This window comes from Dioscorea cayenensis, chromosome 19, assembly GCF_009730915.1.
Source record: "Dioscorea cayenensis subsp. rotundata cultivar TDr96_F1 chromosome 19, TDr96_F1_v2_PseudoChromosome.rev07_lg8_w22 25.fasta, whole genome shotgun sequence".
NCBI lineage: Eukaryota > Viridiplantae > Streptophyta > Magnoliopsida > Dioscoreales > Dioscoreaceae > Dioscorea > Dioscorea cayenensis.
In genome coordinates this window covers 142,444-160,667 of record NC_052489.1, presented here as the reverse complement: position 1 = coordinate 160,667, position 18,224 = coordinate 142,444, and the positions used below count along the sequence as shown (strand labels likewise).

Here is an 18,224-nt window from a genome sequence, read left to right as displayed (position 1 = left end):
TCCAACAAGTAAATGCGCCGCACAACCAGCAATCAGTGGCCCCATTATGCAACCCAAATTAATTTTTAGTATTATTATAATTATGTTGGACCTTGTTTTTATCTCATCACATAGGCCCGGTCACGGATACGGTGCATTAAGTTGTGATTGCTCATTGCAACATAGCTTATATCAGTGTTTTTAAAATATTGAATGAAGTTTAGTGATTTGAGATTTTATCAAGCGTGCTTAAAGAATAAAGAATGGACCAGAAATGCTAGAAAGTAATAGACATGTGATTTGGATTAAGTAGCAGAATGCAAATTTTGTTTTGTTTGTCAATTAATTTAGTAATCCAAAGTTGCTATGTATTGATTTTATCAATTCCAGCAAGGATTTGATATTACGTGTTAAGATTGGGGATATCTTTTTCACCCGCGTGGGTCTTTTCGCCGCCGCCTCGGTCCCGACTCCCTCCTAGTCATTGTTTTATACCTTGGGTTGTCTGGTCTTTTTTTCATTATTATTATTATTATTATTATTAAAATGAAATCTATGGACCCTTTTATCATTGTTTTGGAGTCACCTTCGGTTGTCTTCTTTGCCATTGTAATTAGTACTATTATAAAAAAGAAATGAAGGCCATCCAGTTCCATTTTCTTGTCTATTTTACTTTAGAAATAAGGTGATGTTCACCACAAGTGAAAATTATATATAAAGGTCCTCTTATAATTTGATCTGTTCCAAAAATAAATCACTTTCCTTATTTTTAAATAAGGCAAATTTACTGTTAGCTTATATGTAACTCATTAAGATAATTAACCCGGCTCAGCTCCCCTTAGTACAGAGTTAATCTTTGAAATTGTAATTAATATAATCATGATTCATGAATCAACAAAAACCAGATGAACAACGCATGGAACCCACTGGAACATTTTTCAGTCTTCAACTCAACTTAAAACAATTCTTCTGATCACAAAGGAAATTAGTTCAAGAAATGCACGAGATTCTTGCTCTTTTGCTCCAGTTTCTACAGTCTAAGAATAACATAACAAGATAGAAACACTGGTTTTGATACTTTGGGATGCTTATTTCTTGTTTTACAGAGAAAAACAGAGGACTGGCAGACACAAGCGCAGATACACTGTCCGTCGAAATCCTGCCTGCTCAGAAATAATTACTGGTGTAAAACTGCTTAAGAAATTCGGATGCCCCCTGGTCTTTCGGGCTCACATCCTGCATGAGCCCTTCACGCCCAACAACATATTGGCCAATGATGTGGTGTCGCTGCTTTGCATGTTCGACAATGTTGCCCAGTTCCTCCATGCCTTTAAACAGCAGCATGTCAATGACCTGTTTTTAGAAAAATAAATACAAAGTCAATCCCACAACAAATATTCTTAAGTTTTCATTTACAAATGCATTTGCTCAAGCCTCACTGCCTTTAAGGTAACTGCTTACTAATATCTCACCTATTGCGGAGGTGCATTAATAACTGAAAACTCCCACCAACCACCGATCATTATGGCATCCTATTTTAAGTCATTATCTATGATCATGATGACATCAAACAAAACGAAAGAAGAATGGAGAGTCATCAAGAATCTTTTAGAAGATATTACTCACTCACACTCCCAATCATGGAAGGAAAAGGAGGACCAGGAAGAGAAAGGGTACAGGGGCACAGAGGTTGAAGAAAAATTTACTTAAGTTAGTCTACACAATTGGTCTAGAAAAACTCAAATTTAGCCTTCCCAAAACTCTGATTGACTTCTATGGAAACGAAGTTTCAGCAATCATGGTTCCAAGATATGAATAAACAGATGCCACAAAGCTAATGTATTTGAATGCATTCCATCCCTAAGAAGAATGTGCAACTGAGGACACACATACACCACTAATAGTTTCTCCAAAATATAACAAAAGCCAGATGTAAATGAATTGGGAGATTTGGATGCAAGAATGTGCAAACAAGGGTTCAAACTACAATGACACACCATCAAGTATTCTTGTTTATTTCCAAAAGTTAGATGCAAATGCAGTTCACGTTAAAGAGGTATGAATTGTAAGTAAAAAATTATGCAAATTCAGTCCTCTCTGGTTTTTAAAGCAGGCAATGAAGTATATATTCAATACCCCTGTGCAAATTCATTTAAATATAACATAACATAACACAACTACTAGTAGCCAAGAGATATAAATAACCCACCAGATCAATTGTAGCTGAACCAAAATCTAGATAGTCTGTGGCAAAATATCAATAAAAATTATTGGAAAACTAGAATGCAAAATAAAAAAATAAAAAAAAAAAGGATCCAGGACAAAATATTAGCAGTTAGGGGAAATGAAAAATTCATGTCATTGATCATTTTTTTTTTTTTAAGAAATCAATGACAAGCTTTGACATTACATAATTATATGGATATAACTCCTAACAAAATATATTCTCAGGAAATGCAATTATAAAAGCTTCAAATCCGTCAAAACAAAAGTAAATGAGACATTGAGACATGTTTCAAGATGCCTGAAAAAAGGATTAAGTTCTTAGGCTAGATGATTGTAACAACATAATCAATCATATCTTTGAAAACATCCTTTACACATATAGGAAGACTTTGAAAAGATTGGTTATTCTTCTTATGCATTTATGTAATTACAAATTCAGATCAACACGCTATATGGTCCATTGCCCAGTTTGCATTGGCAGTAGGAAAAGTGTTGAAATCTTGTCTACAAAGTGTCAAGAACAAGATAACTTATAAAAGAATATTCCCATACCTTAGCATCAGAAAGGACAACTTTATAACTGATCACCTAGTAGAAAATGTTAGCTTGTGGCTTGTGTAGCTGACTCAGAACTAGTAAGTGATGCAGTGACAAGTAAATAGTACAGTAAATCTATAATTTTAATAAATCACAAATTTAAATTTTACTAATTTTATATCAAAGTTTATCACTCCTTTCACCATGTTAGTAGTTAGCAACCCCATTGTAAAGGATGCTGCATAAGGATTTTTAATTTGTTCTAATAACTAATAAGCAACTTGTGGAATTCAGTACTTGACTTACATTGTTTATTTAAACTCTTAACAACCTAATTCGAGAAAAGTTAAGATTTAAGATTCTGGATTGCATTCTCAAATTCTCTTGAACTTGGCAATTCAAGTCATGAACTTAGATTAAGAACTGAATTCAGCCTTCAAGTACATGAACACTAAGTCAAAATTTCACAGTGATACAATACCTTGGGTATTGAATCATCAAACTCCTAAGAAACTTAGAACTAAAGGGTCATTCTCAGAGAAGGACAACGACCTAACTTTGGATACAGATGTAAAAAGGAATTGTTTTGATTAAAAACAGCCGAAGGCATGATTTCTATTTGCCTTTGAACCATGAAACATACAAGAACGAGAAGATCCTCATTATTGGTGTTCATAGAAATACCACAACTGTCATGATTGCAACTACAAACTACCAGTCAACAGCAATGGTATAGCCTATCTTACTAGATTTTCTATGATAGCAATATAGCATTTAGGCTTTATCATAATTATTTGCTATCAATATGTATTGCTACTTAAGTGTCTTGAAGTAAACCCAGGTGAATCACAGTACTTGGCAGGCAGACATGTAAATAGCACGAAGAATACAACACATTTGACCAGCACTCAAAAGTGAGAGCCACATGAGATCTTCCTGTCTTTGGGCAAGATGGTGAACAATGTGGATCAAGACCACATTAATTTCATGGTTCTTAATTCCATTATCAGCTTATATAACATTCCAACCATAAATGGACCACCGTTGATGGCAGCCTAATCACCCAAATCTACCGATTCCTACCACTGAATGAAAATCAATATATTCCATCATAAGGACCAGTTATCCTGGTTAAAAAGGATTAGTCATAAGGCTCTGTCATAACTTGACGGCAATGCACCATCTTTACTCAAAATATGTTTGCGATTTCATCCGAAGAAGCTTAATGGTTCAAATTTAGCTATAAAACTTCGGAAAGTTTCATGATTTCTAAAATAAACAACACAATCTGGACAGATATAGATGAACTCGACCCAGAACGTACAAGTAAATGGAAGAAATAGAACAAAAGATGGAATTTTGACGGATTGGATACCTTGGGGTTAGAAAGGTGGGCGTTTTTGCGGATTTCGGAGGAGATGGTGGAGCGGAGCTGGGAGACCGTGACGACATCGTGGAGATTGTAGATCTCCATTATGGCAGGGATCGATCGGCATGACTTCTTAAAGAAATCAATAACGCGACTTCGGGCTTCGGCCAGAGACGCAGAGTTGGGCGGCACCTTCACGCTTCTCATAGTGAACGCCATCCCTCTTCTCTTCGTCTTCTTTCTCTCCGGCGCCTCTCTCTCTCTCTCTCTCTCTCTCTCTCTCGCTTGTAAGCGGAATCGGATTTGGGCTGGCCTTAATCGGGGTTGGGTAGCTTACAAATAGCCCCTCATTCTTTCTACATATATTGAAAAACCCCTTGACTTCACCGAAAACAAGATGCTTGTATAAATATAAATCATTGGTTTAAAATTTATTACTTTTCCTTGCAATGAATTTATAATTTATCTATTTTTTAATTTTTTTTAAAAAAATATTATTTTTAAAATAATATTATATTATATATAATCATGTATTCTCTTTATTTAAATATTATATATATCTATATATATATATATATATAAAATGAATTCATCATTCATGAATGTGTGGACATTTGTAAAAAATAAAAGTGAATTGTGCATGTGGTACTTGAACAATAATATGAATCCACACATGGTGATACCGGTTTTGATAGTAAATTCCAACCTACAATCCGAAATTCATTATCATTATCATTATCATATCAAACAAAATTTAAATTTATTATTTTAAAATTTATGTATTAGTGATATGGTTGTCTTTTGAAAAGGTGGATAAACCACTTCAATTAGAAAGAAACATAAACGAAGTACAAAAAACAGCACCCCATAGCGTCACACAAACAACCGCAGGACAAAAGCGAAACTGAACAAACCACAAGAAGTGGCACAAGAAACCAAAAGGGACAGAACCAAAAGAGAAAAACAGGACAACACAACGGAAAAACAGGCCACCACAACGAGCCTGGAGAGAGCAACTAGCTAGCCCGTGGATTGCATCTGCGTCTCCTCAGAAGGAATATCTCCTCCATCCTCGTTAGGGGGAAGACCCCCTCTATCCACCTCCGCCCGAGGTCCAGCAAAGTCTAGACTGCGCCGGATGGCATCACAAGACTCCACCAACTTCGCTCTAGGTCCCTCCGCCACTGTAGAGAACCACGCCAATAACATACGATCAATTTTAATCATAAGAGCATGTGCAGACAAGCAAGTAGCATTAAAAATGCAATCATTTCTAGCAATCCAAATATTCCACACAACAGCCTTGACCACAAGATCCCCCATATCCCTACATGCAGGTCTAACTGAATATCTCCAAGAACCCCAGATCAAACTCAAAGAACTGGGAGGTTCCGGGAGTCGCAAAATCTCCACATAATGACTCCACACCTGCTTTGTAAAATCACAATGCAGGAAGAGATGATCAACCGTTTCCAAGCCAGCATGACATAAAACACAAGTAGCCGTAGGGAGTTTGTTGCATCTACGCTTTTCTAAATTCTCAAGGGTGAGAATACGATCATTCCACGCTAGCCAGTTGAAGACAGTAATCTTTTTGGGACAGAGATTACGCCAGAAGAATCTCGTAACCGGACACCGAACCCCCCCATCAATCAGGAAATAATAAAAGGATTTCACAGTAAATGTTCCATTTCCTGTGAGTCTCCACCATTTTCTGTCCCCCACCCAACCAACAGACCCCCTAATACGTGTGCTAATTGCCTGAATATCAAGATCAGCCGAGAAGGGGGCAGTATCAAAGAAGCTCAAGAGCTCACTTATAGTACCATTGGGCGCCCGTGTCCTACTGAATTCCTCCGGCTAGATGTACATAGGTGCCTTGCCATTAACCCACCGATCTTTCCAAAACAGGGTCTCCGTTCCAGAATTAACTCCATGCAAAACACAACCTCTAAGAGCCGGCAGACAGCTCATCACCCCTTTCCAAAAGAAGGACACACGACCCGACTGCCTAGGGTACAAGTTCCAACATTGCATACCATAGTTGAATTGAATCTTATGTTTTTTTAATGAATGTGGTTTATTTATTTTTTATAAAAAAAAATTATGTATGATATTGATTGCAAAGAAGCAATATCATTTGACCATAAATTTTTAAGATATGCCCAAAAATTCTACATTTTAATATTTTAATATGTAACCTATTTAAATTTAAATAACAAATTTTTTTTCTTATTTTTAAAATTATGGAAAATCTTTTCTCACCCATGTTCTTTACAACTCACACATGTTACAATAAGTTCTAACCTATATTTCGATAATTTTATTCGTCAAAACAGGATACTGAAAATCAATTTTTTACTATTAAAATCTAATAACAAGAGAAGTAATTATTTTTTAAATTTTTAAATAAAAATTGATAAATCAGATTCAGGAGTAGTCCGTCTCCTCCTCCTCTGAGCTGGCCTGTGCCTCCATATGGTTGACTTCGCCGGCTTCAGATCGCTCCTCTTTTATCTTTCTTTTTGCTTTCCTTGTTTTCTATTACTCTCATCTCTGGTGAGGATAACAGACTTCTGCTTAGCTCCTATGCTTGTTGTACTTTCTTTTGTACTTTGTTGCTTTCAGTTTGCTCCTTTTCAATAAATTTGTGGTTTATCCACTTTACTCAAAAAAAAAAAAAAATTGATAAATCAAAATCATATATTAATAAAAAGTGAGTTACAAACTACAAGAAATAATTATTTTCCAAATTTATCAGAATGATAAAGCAAGGATAAACCATTAGATAATTGTTGTCAACCTGGCTGATACAATCATTATTAGCTGATATTCAGGAAAAAGGAAAGTAAAAAAGAAAATCATCAGCTCAAGCTTAAAATTAAATAGGACAAATAGTATGTAGTTCTGACTAAAAAAGAGTGATTCTGATATACGGCACATCATCTACAATCGATCTTTGTCTTGGGTGCTCGAGCGATCTTAGCCCATTCCCTGCCATCATCCTGTTCCAACAGGTTCTTCAAAACTGGGCAGCCGTTAATATGCAGCTCCTGCAGTTCTGCAGGCAGTCCATCTACAGGTAACATCACCAACGGGCAATGCCAAATAACCAAGGTCTCAAGGGCTGAGACATGCAGCAATGGTGGCAAGCACAAGAGATTAGCACAGTTGCTTAACACCAAGAGCTTGAGCATGTCAGGCAACCTGGTTTCCTCTGGAAAATAGTTGAGCTCAGAGCAGTCAGAAATCTTCAAATGCCTTAATGTTGTCAGGCTTCCTAAACATTTGAGCATTGGGTTGATGAGCTCCACACTACATGAGCTAATTCTGAGGTCTTCCAGTGATGCTGGAAGCAGGCCTGTGGCCTCCTGATAACTGCAGGTGAGCTTTGGACAATTGTATATGTGGAGGTTTTTTAATGAAACAAGTGGTTTGAACAAGTACATCGGCAGTGATACCAGCTCTTCACAGTTGGCAATAGTCAATTCCGTTAGAGAACTCAGCTCCTGGCTCAGCAATCCATTTCTTAGTGATGTCAGATTGGGACAATCATGTATGAACATGGATGAGAGTGCTGCTGTTGCTAATGATGATGAGGTTGGTGACTTGAGTTGTGGAAGGCAGCTCACTCCTGCTTCTGATACTGTTAGCTTTGTCAGTGTTGGAGGAAGTTGTGGCAGCTCTCTCAGCTCCGGACAGTCTCTCACCTGGATTTCAGTGATGCAAGGGAACACTCCACCTTGTGCAATCGCCCATTCCTCCAAACAAGGCATGTCTTCAATCACTAATTCGATCAATGATGGAAATCCTTTGACACCCAAGAACTCTTTCCCAATGTGTGTGACACTATCCATTCCACCAATATCAAGATATCTGAGGAATGGAAGCTGTCCGAGAGGTGGGAGGAACTTGCAGTTCTTGCAATTGGATAGGTGGATGGTGTGTAGACTGGAGAGTGATGAACTGCCTAGCCAATCTGGAAAGTGAAATCCTGAATAGCCCTTGACTGAGAGTTCTCTGATCTCTCTCTGTGGTTCCAGACATCTGAGCACCTCTTCTGGGATACATTCTTCTGAACTAGCAACACGGTTTCCAGCGGACCAAACAAGCTCTAGTGACGTTAGTAATTCTTTGGTGTGCAACTTGGCTTTGCGCGCCTCTTCTCCACTGATCACATTCTGAAGATCAGAGATGCAAAGATGCCCCCGAAGCTGTGTCATGTCCTTCAGCTCAGTTATGTGGAATCCCATCCTCTGGCGAACTATGAATTCCCCAAGATTCTGCAAGCAGGTTAGTTTCCCTATTCCTGCTATCTCTGATATGAGTAAACTGTTTGCTTCCATATGCCTTAAATTGATCAGGCCAGTGATTCCTCTTGGCAGGTAGCTCAGTTCATTGCAATGTTTCAGTCTCAGTGTCTGTAAATTGTACAACCTGCTGATAGAAGATGGCAACATTTTGATTCCCGTACCAGAGAGGCCTAAATACCTTAACTGATGTAAATTGTCAATGGAGTTTGGCACCTTATCAATATCTCGGCGGTTTAGGACCAAAACTCGCAGAAATTTCAGCCTTGAGAATAGATCATCTGGAATCAGGCCAGTCCTAGATTTGTATCCTTGCAAGAGCAGGAGTGTTCTTAGTCTTTTGAACCTGTAGAATGGCTCAAATGAAGTATGCATTGAGTGACTGCACGAGAAGGATGAATGAAGAGCTTTATCAGTCGTATTGCTCTGCAACTTATCCCCCAATCTAACACATTCATCAATGGAGATGGATTGTGCTAGATCATGGATGGCATCATGCATTACATAGTTGCCTTTGTGAGCATGAAAGAAGGACCTGCTTACTAGCTCATCAAAATAACTGTAACCAACGTCCTCCATCCTTTTCCTTCCTTGAGGCTGAACGAAACCGAGAGCCATCCACATCTGCACCAGATCATCCCTTCCAAACACATAATCTTTATGAAACACAGCACAGAATGCAAAACATTGCTTGACATGGGGTGGCAAATGTTTGTAACTCAATCTAAGAGCTGGCATTATGTTGTTCTGGTCTGTTGGCAGTTCCCAAATTTCACTTCTCAAGATGTTCTTCCAGTCATCTTCATCAAGTTTGGAATATAAGAGGCTTCCCAGTGTCTTTGCTGCCAGGGGTAATCCCTTGAGCTTCTTGACTATCTCCTTCCCAATTTCCTCCAACTTTGGATGCCCACTCGAGTTGCCATTCACGAATGCACAACTCCTGAACAATGACCAGCAGTTTTCGTCTGATAATTGCTTCAAATAGTAGGGCCTTAAACCACCCATGATCAGTCCGACATTTTCATTACGAGTCGTCACCAGAATTTTGCTCCCTCTGTCTCCTGCAGCTAAAGCGACATAGTACCTGCTCCATTTCTCCCGGTTCTCATTCCAAACGTCGTCCAAAACAAGTAGAAACCTCTTCCCTTTCAGCTTATGAAACAGATCCTCTTGCAACAAGTTCAGGTTTGTTGTGTTGGTGTTGGTGTTTGTGTAGTCACTCTGAGTGTACTCTAATGTCTCTCTGGTCAGCTTCCTTTCATCAAAATTCTCAGAGACGCACAACCACATCCTCAGCTGGAAGTGTTCCTTGACTCTATGGTCATTGTAGACAAGCTGTGTGAGAGTGGTCTTCCCAAGTCCCCCCATACCAACAATAGGGAGGATTGCAACATTAAAAGGATTGCTGAATCCGTCACCGGTGGCTAACAACAATTTCACTATATTCTCTTTATCTTGTTCTCTTCCAAAAACACGAGAACCATCAACCAGTGAGCTTGTCTGAGGTTTCTCTTCAATTTCAAGCCTGCTTGTGCCGTTGTTCAGCACTTGCAGGCCAAGGACATCTCGTTCTCTAGATATCTTGTCTAATCTCTCATTGATGTCTTTGATATTGTGTGCCAATTTATAATCAAGAAAAACTCTGTTGAAGAAATGGTAAGAGAGATGCCTGCGTACCTTTGTCTTTTGGACCATCAATTTTGAACGTTGAACTGCAGCTGTGTGTTTGTCCAGTAAGTCATCAATGTCAACAGCTACATCCTTGAGCTTCACGAGCCAACGTCTGACTGGTTTATCCTTCAACTGCTTTTCCTCTGCATCTTCAAGTAGGTCTTGTATGGATGACAGCGTGCTGAACAGGCATTGAAACTCTTTCTTAACATTCCGGAGGGATCGGTATTCGTCCAAGGCAGCAACAGCCAATTTCTCAAACAGAATCTGCAGGAACGAAGATACAACTGCTGCTCCTGCCATTGTGATTTGTGCTGTGCTCACCGGGGCCGAGAGAGAGAGAGATGATGCTTATTTTCCTGAGGCTGATGATGGCTATTTTCCTTTGAAAACTGAGAAGCTTGGCTTTGATCGAGTCCTGGATGGTTGGTTACTTAGTCAACTTTGGCTGCCCATAGTGTCCACATAACATTTCTATGAATGTATGAATGTTAGTGTACACACACACACACACACACACACACACACACACGCACACATACATACACCACCTACCGCTGGCCACAATTTATTGGCTGTCTATAGTGTCTACAGGGACTTCCTTACGTTCAACATCAGCAGAATTACATAATGATGCGATGGTTTGAAACTTTTTAGCCTAAAAGAGCACATGTGCTCAGCAGCAGCTCAGCGTGTCAGCAGCAGTGTCCATTTCGTCCGTTCCAACAGAACAAAGCTCATATTGATATAAACAAAACTGTAGGAGCCAAGTGGCAATGGAAGTCAAGTGCTGGAGGGGTCAGTCAACAGCCCAAGGTTATCATTTGCCAGACTTTCAAGAATAACCAGTATTTCGAAGCTCGCCCGACCAATTCAACTCTGTCAAGAAGAGCATAATGGTTCCATACAAGACTTGCTTGAGGATGCAGAGGATAATTAGATGTTGTTTGGATCAGCTACACTTATTTTATAAGTTAAGTGCTTATGAGATTTTATATTATGTTTGGATGGGCTTTTTTGAATAAGCTCATGCTGTGAAATAAACTCAAATACAGCTTATTTTATAAGCTGCCAAAGACTAGCTTATGGAAATAAGCTGTTTTTGATAAGCTATTTGGTTAAGTGCATTTATTAAAATACCCTCAGTCAATCCAGTAAAAAAGTATTTTAGTAATTTTTTTGCTGTAAAAATAATTTTTAAATAAACATCCAAACATTTTCACAACTACAGAAGTGTTTCTGAAACTAATACATCTAAACGAAAAAATATGCATAAGCACTTAACTTATTCTTAAAGTACTTTTTCCAAAAGTGCTTCTGCAAAATTAAAAAAAAACACTTTTTTTAAAAACCAATCCAAACAACCCCTTAAGCCGGTGCCGCGTTGGCTCATGAAGCTCAAAGATGTGGCCTATGACAACGATGGCCTGCTAGACGGGTACACAGCGGCAGCTCCACGTCCAAAGGTAACAAGGCATCTTCTCATTTGATATTATTGCGTCAACAAAGGTTTGCTTGCTTCCACGAAAGATCAAAGGCATCATCGATAAGAGGTTAGAAAGTATCTCTTAAAGAACAAGGTGTTCTTGGTCTTCAAGTGTTGGGCAGAAGCAGGCACAACCGGGTTGAACTTGAAATTAAAAATGAAATTGAAGAGAGGCCTCAAACCAGCTCACTGGTTGCTGGTTCTCATGTTTTTGGAAGAGAGCAAGATAAAGAGAATATAAGCATTAGAATTCAGCAATCCTCGTAAATTTGTAATCCACCCTGTTGTTGGCATGGGTACCACACTCACACAGCTCGTCTACAATGACAGAAGAGTCAAGGAATACATCCAGCTGACTACAACCACAACAACAATAACCACACCACCACCACAAACATGAACAAGCTGCAAGAAGATATCTTCAAGAGGTTGAAGGGGAAGCAGTTTCTGTTTGTTTTGTAATTTCCTCCAATCAAGCTTAATTGTTCAAATTCAGCCTAAAACTTCAAAAAGTTTCGTAATTTCTAAATATGAAAACACAATCTGAACGAATATAGATGAACTCGACCTAGAACTTATAAGTAATTGAGAGAAGTAAAACAAAAGATGGAATTTTGACGGATTAGATACCTTGGGGTTGGGGTTAGAGAGGTGGGCGTTTTTGCGGATCCTGGAGGAGATGGTTTAGCGAAGCTGGGGGACCGTGATGACATCGATCTCCATTATGGTAGGGATCGATCGGCGTGCGTTCTTAAAGAAATCAATCACGCGACACCGGGCCTCGGCCAGCGACGCAGAGTTCGGCAGAAACTTCACGCTTCTGTCCGACGGCTCTCTCTCTGATTCGTAAGTTAACACCTTGATTTAATGGAAAACAAGACACTATACATTTATTGGCTTTTTTTTTTATAAATATTGTAAAAAAAAATAAAAAATTACTGAAATACACATGTTCTGTATTATTTACCGAAATGCGCATATTTGAAGAAAACGGAAAAAATTTCCCCGTTGAAAACGGGATTCTCTCACCCGTTTTTCATTATTTATTAAAAAAAAAAATTGAAAAACGGCAGAAAATCTACCGTTTTCCACTTTTTGATTTTAAAATAATATTATATATATATATATAACCCTCACTTTTAAATCAGGACCGATATTATTTATTTAATGGCTTTAATTATTTCCATTGAATTTTATTATTATTATTATTATTATTATTTATATAATCCACTTCACTCATCTAATCTCATCAATTCTCATTTTATCCATTTTAATTTTATTTCAACTTTTTAATTCTTGATGGGTGCGATTTGATCGATCTAATTTGTACTAATTATTGAGCCGTCTAAGTTTGATCAACCCTACTTTGTGCTAAGATCTTGGCCAGGTCGCGGGGTTTCACAGTCCTACTTTGTGCTAATTACAAACGGTACAAGTTTGACCGATCTATTTTGTACTAATTCTTGTCGGGGTCGCAAATTTCCAGGACCTACTTTGTCTTGATTATTGATCGGTGTAGGGTTTGGCCAGTCCTACTTTGTACTAAGTACTTACACTTGTATGTAATTACTATCAAGTAGGGTCGATCAAACTGCCGCACGTCGATAATGCATCAAAGTAGGTCGATCAAACTCTGCCGGTCGATGAATTAATACTAAAGCGGTCGGTCAAACCCTGACCCGGTTTGTAATTAGCACAAAGTAGGGACTGTGAAACCCTGCGACGGTCGATGACTTTAGCACAAAGTAGGTTGGTCAAATTTGCACCGGTCAATAATTAGTACAAAGTAGATCAATCAAATCTGCACCAATCAGTAATTAAAAGTTGAAATAAAACTAAAATGGGATAAAATGAGAATGGAGGGGAGATGATATGAAGTGGGAAGTGGGTATTATATAAAAATAATAATAATAATAATAAAATTCAATGGAAATAATTATAGCCATTAAATAAATAATATGGGTTCCTGACTTAAAAGCAAGGGTTATATATATATATATTATATTTTTTTAAATCAAAAAGTGGAAAACGGGAGATTTTCTCCCGTTTTCCAATTTTTTTTAATAAAAAAATGAAAAACGGGAGAGAAAATCCCGTTTTCCAATTTTTATTTTCTTTTTAAAAACGAAAACGGGAGAAACTCTCCCATTTTCCTATTTAATAATTAAAAAAAATAAAAAATAGAAAACGGGAAAATTTTTTCCGTTTTCCCCAAATATGCGCATTTCGGTGAATAATACAGAACATGCGTATTTCGGTAATTTTTTATTTTTTCTACAATATTTTTTAAAAAAAGCCTACATTTATTACTTTTTTAAAATATTTTGAATAATAATAGATGACAAGCGCCCTTTTTATATGAATATAAACAGTACCAAACAGTACTGGAACTCGGATGTACAGTATATGTACAGTGTGAGAATAGTATAAGAATCCTGGATAAACAGTATATAAACAGTACGATGAACAGTACTGTCAGGGGAGGAATTTGAACCCATGACCTCCCCCTTATACTTTGGTGTCATACCATTGGGCTATCTAATGGTTGATTTTTTTAAAAATATTTCTTTCTGATAAAAAAAAAAACATGAACAGACCATTTAAATTTTTTTTTATGGCGCCAATAACATGTGGCCAAAAATTCTCTTTTTAAGGGTTATTTCTCTTAATTTTTTAATATTTCAGCTGATTTTTTTTTAATTTTCAATGATATATTCATGTTTTTTTTTTTAAAAAAAATCAAACATTTTTTTTTTAAAAATCAAACATAAAATTACATAAAAAGGCTGTTTCTCCACTTCTTGTGGTTGTTTCTGTAATTTCTAAGTTATGGAGGGTCTTTATCTTTAATTGAAGTGGTTTATTCACCTTTTCAAAAAAAAAAAATATATAAAAAAACAGTTATAGAAATTCAAATCAAAACAAGTACAAAATTATCAAATTAGGTTTATCACATTTGTATATATATATTACATAATAGAAATTATCACTTTATGAAATCTCAAATACGATGTAAAAAAATAAAAAATAAAAAATAAGATTAGCAAACTCCTAGTCCAGCCTCATTCTTCTCCCACCATTTATATTGGGACGGATCTTCAACTTTAAATTAATTTTTAACATCTAATACACATATAAATTTGTGGTTTATCCATTTTTTTCAAAAAAAAAACATCTAATAGACAAAAAAAAAATCCTTTTTGGGATTTGCGAGCCTAAAAAGGCAAAACTTGAGGATCCCGTTTCCAAGATCAAGAGAAGTCTGGAGTTTCTGAGCCCCAGAGTTGCTGAGCAGACTGTTCTGCCGCCGAGGCCTCCTTCCCCGGGCGAGACTTAGCACTTCTGTCATGTACCCCTAAAGGATCTCCTCCTCCTCTAGGGTCTTCCCTCTCTTTTCTCTTTTTCTTTCTCCTTTTGTAGGACCTTGGTCTTTTTCCTCTTACCATTCCTGGTGGTGCTTTTGAAGAGCTTTGTCTTTTTTTGTATGTTTTCTATTTTAATAAATGTGGTTCATCCACTTTTTCAAAAAAAAAAAAATTATTTTTTATATAAAATTGTTAAATAATAGGCATATAAAAAAAAAAGTCAAAAATAAAAAACAAATTCCAAGTTCAACAGAGTGATAAAGTTCGTATCACTTCTTTGTGGTGCGCTCTTTGTACCTTGCCTTTTTTTTAAAAAAATTTAAAATAGTTTATCCATCTTTTAAAAAAAATTAAATAAAAAAATAATAGAGTGCTACTGTACTCTTCTGATTCCTTCTTTTTAATAAATTAGTGGTTTATCCACTTTATTCAAAAAAAAAAATAAAATAATAGAGTGATAAAGAAAGATAAACTATTCATGATTAATTCCCATGTTAATCCTTTTCGAACAGCCACAACTGAAGATTATGACTTTTTATCACATTTTTTACCGGATTGTGCAATGGATACTGAAGGCTCATACTCCTGGTCTTTAGATAAAAACGGAAATTTCTCCGTCAAATCTTTCTATAATTTCTTAATAGACGGAGGTCTCCGCTCCCAACTCTATTCCAATTTTTGGAAATCTAAATCTCCTAGCAAAATTACTTTATTCTGTTGGCTAGCCTAGGATAACAAGATTCTTACACTTGAAAACTTATTCAAGAAAGGTTGCAATCCGAACGCCACTGACACATGCATTCTTTGTCACAATAATTCTGAATCAGTGGATCACCTATTGATAAACTGTATCTTCTCTTCTCGTATTTGGTCCTTTTTCAAGTGCCTTTTTGATTCTGAAACCCTACCTTCCTCAGTCTCAATTATCTGGACCAACTGGATTACCTCTTTGAATCCCTCCATTAGAAATCTCTGGGATCTTTGTACCAGAGCCATTTTCTGGATTATTTGGCTGGAACGCAACAATCGTATTTTTAATCATAGTTGTTCTACTATTTCTTCTATCTTATACAAAACAGCTAACTTGGTTCTTACTTGGTTATCTGCGGACTCGAATCTCATCCGCAGGAAGCTTGAGAGGACATTCGGAAGATCAAGCGCTCCTAAGCTTCACGAGCTCCAGATCCACCGACTTCTCCAGCGAGCTGGCGCCCAGCCGAAACCAGGAGTAATCTGTTACATCCGTTTCTGGACAGGCCTATGTCTTCAGATGATTGACTTGCAGCTCTAGATTTTTTTCCCTTTTATTGTGTGTTTTTTTCATGTTTCCTCCGCTCTCTGCTCTCCTCATCTCCGGTGAGGGTTTTACTGATTTATATCTTTCTAGCTTTTTTCTCACTGCTACTTTTGTACTCATGTACTTCCCTGTATTTCTTTTTTAATAAATTAGTGGTTTATCCACCTTATTCAAAAAGATAAACTATTACATGAATTTTTTTTTAATGACAAAGTAGCAAGCCATTCGATACAAATATTTTAAATCTGTAGTTTTGTTTTAAAAAAAAAATGAACTCTTGATCTTCAACATTAGAGTTAATGACCTTATCATTCATTGTTATGACGATGGTATAAATGCTGTTGTCAACCAAGCTCGTGAAATCATCAGCTCATGTTCAAGGGGAGAAGGGTCTCATCAGCTCAAGCTTAAATAAATCACACAAAACATATTAAAAATACAGCTGCTACAAATAAAAGGTAAATGGAATGCAGTAAAAAAAGAGAGGAGTACTGGAAAGATAACATAAAAGGTACTAGTAACTGGAAGAAAACCCGGGCAAAAAATGATGACTCGTTTGATCATCCATCCATACCCGCTCTTGTTGATCTTTGAGAAAAACGATGAAGAATCCATTGTTTAAATGAAAAATCAGCGTGAAAAGACGGAGAATGAATTCAAAATTCTCATTCATCAATCGCTGTCTGAAGTGGTGAATACAATGATATTTATTAGTACAAGCATAGGCAATGTAGCTGACATGGCCATAGTTATAACAAACTTATGCTGACGTGGATGCTACTTGAACATTTCCACAATGAGTGACTGTGACCTTGTATCCAGTTGGTAAGGTTATTAATTTTGAAGGTTTTTGTTATTGGTGATTGATAGGTTCATGAAAATGCTAGGATCATGGCATATATGGTCACTAGCACCCGTGTCTAGGGTCCAAAGGTTATGTGAAGAGGGCAAATGCTCACAAGTATTAGTAATTATACAAGCAAAATTTTCAGAACCAGTTATTCACAGTTTACTCTTGCTGTTATTGTGGCGGGTGCTTGGTTTATTTGGAAGAGCCGCTGTGATGCTATTTTCAACAATTCCCCTCCAAATTTCTCTGCCATTGTTAACCGATCTATTGCTCATGCTAGAGAACATTCTAACAGCAACAGATGCCTCCTTGGCAAAAAACTCATTCTATACAACTTCTCTGGAGCTGATGATCATTTTCTATTCACCCATGCGATTCTCAATGAGAGCAGACGGGTAAGAGCAATTGGTTTTTTCTTATCCAGTGCTAATCTCCTTGTTTCATTTGCAGGTTGCCTCTCTCAGCCTGCAGATGATAACTCTTCAGAAGCCTTGCTCGCTTTGGATGTTGCTCTCCAATTTGCGCTGGACTTTCAACTTCCTGTCAAGCATATTTTTAGCGCCTATCATACTGATTTAGCCATGTTGAAGAGACCTGATCATGTTATAGCTTGGCGTCTACACTCTCAAATTTCCAATATCAGGTTTCTTCTGGCTATGACTGGCAATGCTCACATTCATGAAATTCCTCACTCCTGGATGGCTCCAGCAACTTTGTTTGCTTCTTATGGTCTCGTGCATCAATCTCTTAACCTCTTCTTGTTTGGAAAAGATCTTCCCTATTGGATTATGAAATCCTTCTTTGATTTTGGTTTTGTTTTTTTAATTCTGTTTGTTTCTAGTTGTTTATATTGGTGTTTTTTGTAGTTTTTTTGTTCAGCTCTGTCCTTTATTTCTTAATAAATCAGCTTCTCAGTTGAGAAGTTCTTTATCAAAAAAAAAAAAAAAGAACCAGTGAGCTGTGATGATGACTCCCCTCATGTTGTTTGATTCAAGAATTGCAGCAATTTAGCATACTGAGCCTCTGTGAGTTCAGGTATGTGAGTACTCCTGCAGTGTCTTTAGAGACCTCAGCATGAACCTGAGATGCAAACTTCCTTTCCTTGGGACCTTCAACACCACATTGGATGCCCAT

At 37.2% G+C, this 18,224-nt stretch overlaps 2 protein-coding genes and 1 long non-coding RNA gene across 3 annotated transcripts; all 3 read right to left on the bottom strand.

The window, feature by feature from the left end:
- Positions 1-885: 885 nt before the first annotated feature.
- LOC120283309 (NADH dehydrogenase [ubiquinone] 1 alpha subcomplex subunit 6) lies at positions 886-4,433 on the bottom strand. Its single transcript, XM_039289954.1, has 2 exons — positions 4,118-4,433; positions 886-1,332 (listed from the first exon to the last, which is right to left on the bottom strand). Exons 1-2 carry the CDS (start codon positions 4,328-4,330, stop codon positions 1,147-1,149), a joined length of 399 nt encoding a protein of 132 aa, XP_039145888.1. The 5' UTR covers positions 4,331-4,433; the 3' UTR covers positions 886-1,146.
- Positions 4,434-7,024: 2,591 nt separating this feature from the next.
- LOC120249969 (putative disease resistance protein RGA3) lies at positions 7,025-10,568 on the bottom strand. Its single transcript, XM_039258688.1, has one exon. The coding sequence runs from the start codon at positions 10,393-10,395 to the stop codon at positions 7,054-7,056; it is 3,342 nt and encodes a 1,113-aa protein (XP_039114622.1). The 5' UTR covers positions 10,396-10,568; the 3' UTR covers positions 7,025-7,053.
- A 740-nt stretch (positions 10,569-11,308) lies between these two features.
- On the bottom strand, positions 11,309-12,563 carry LOC120249970. The gene is made up of 2 exons (XR_005532921.1): positions 12,209-12,563; positions 11,309-12,081 (listed from the first exon to the last, which is right to left on the bottom strand). It is a non-coding gene; the product is annotated as an uncharacterized LOC120249970 (long non-coding RNA).
- Between the last annotated feature and the right edge of the window lie 5,661 nt (positions 12,564-18,224).

Coding starts and splice junctions, on each gene's coding strand:
- LOC120283309 (XM_039289954.1), bottom strand. CDS start 4,330: ATGGCGTTCACTATGAGAAGCGTGAAGGTGCCGCCCAACTCTGCGTCT. Junction 1,333..4,117: donor CCCACCTTTCTAACCCCAAG/GTATCCAATCCG, acceptor TTCTAAAAACAG/GTCATTGACATGCTGCTGTT.
- LOC120249969 (XM_039258688.1), bottom strand. CDS start 10,395: ATGGCAGGAGCAGCAGTTGTATCTTCGTTCCTGCAGATTCTGTTTGAG.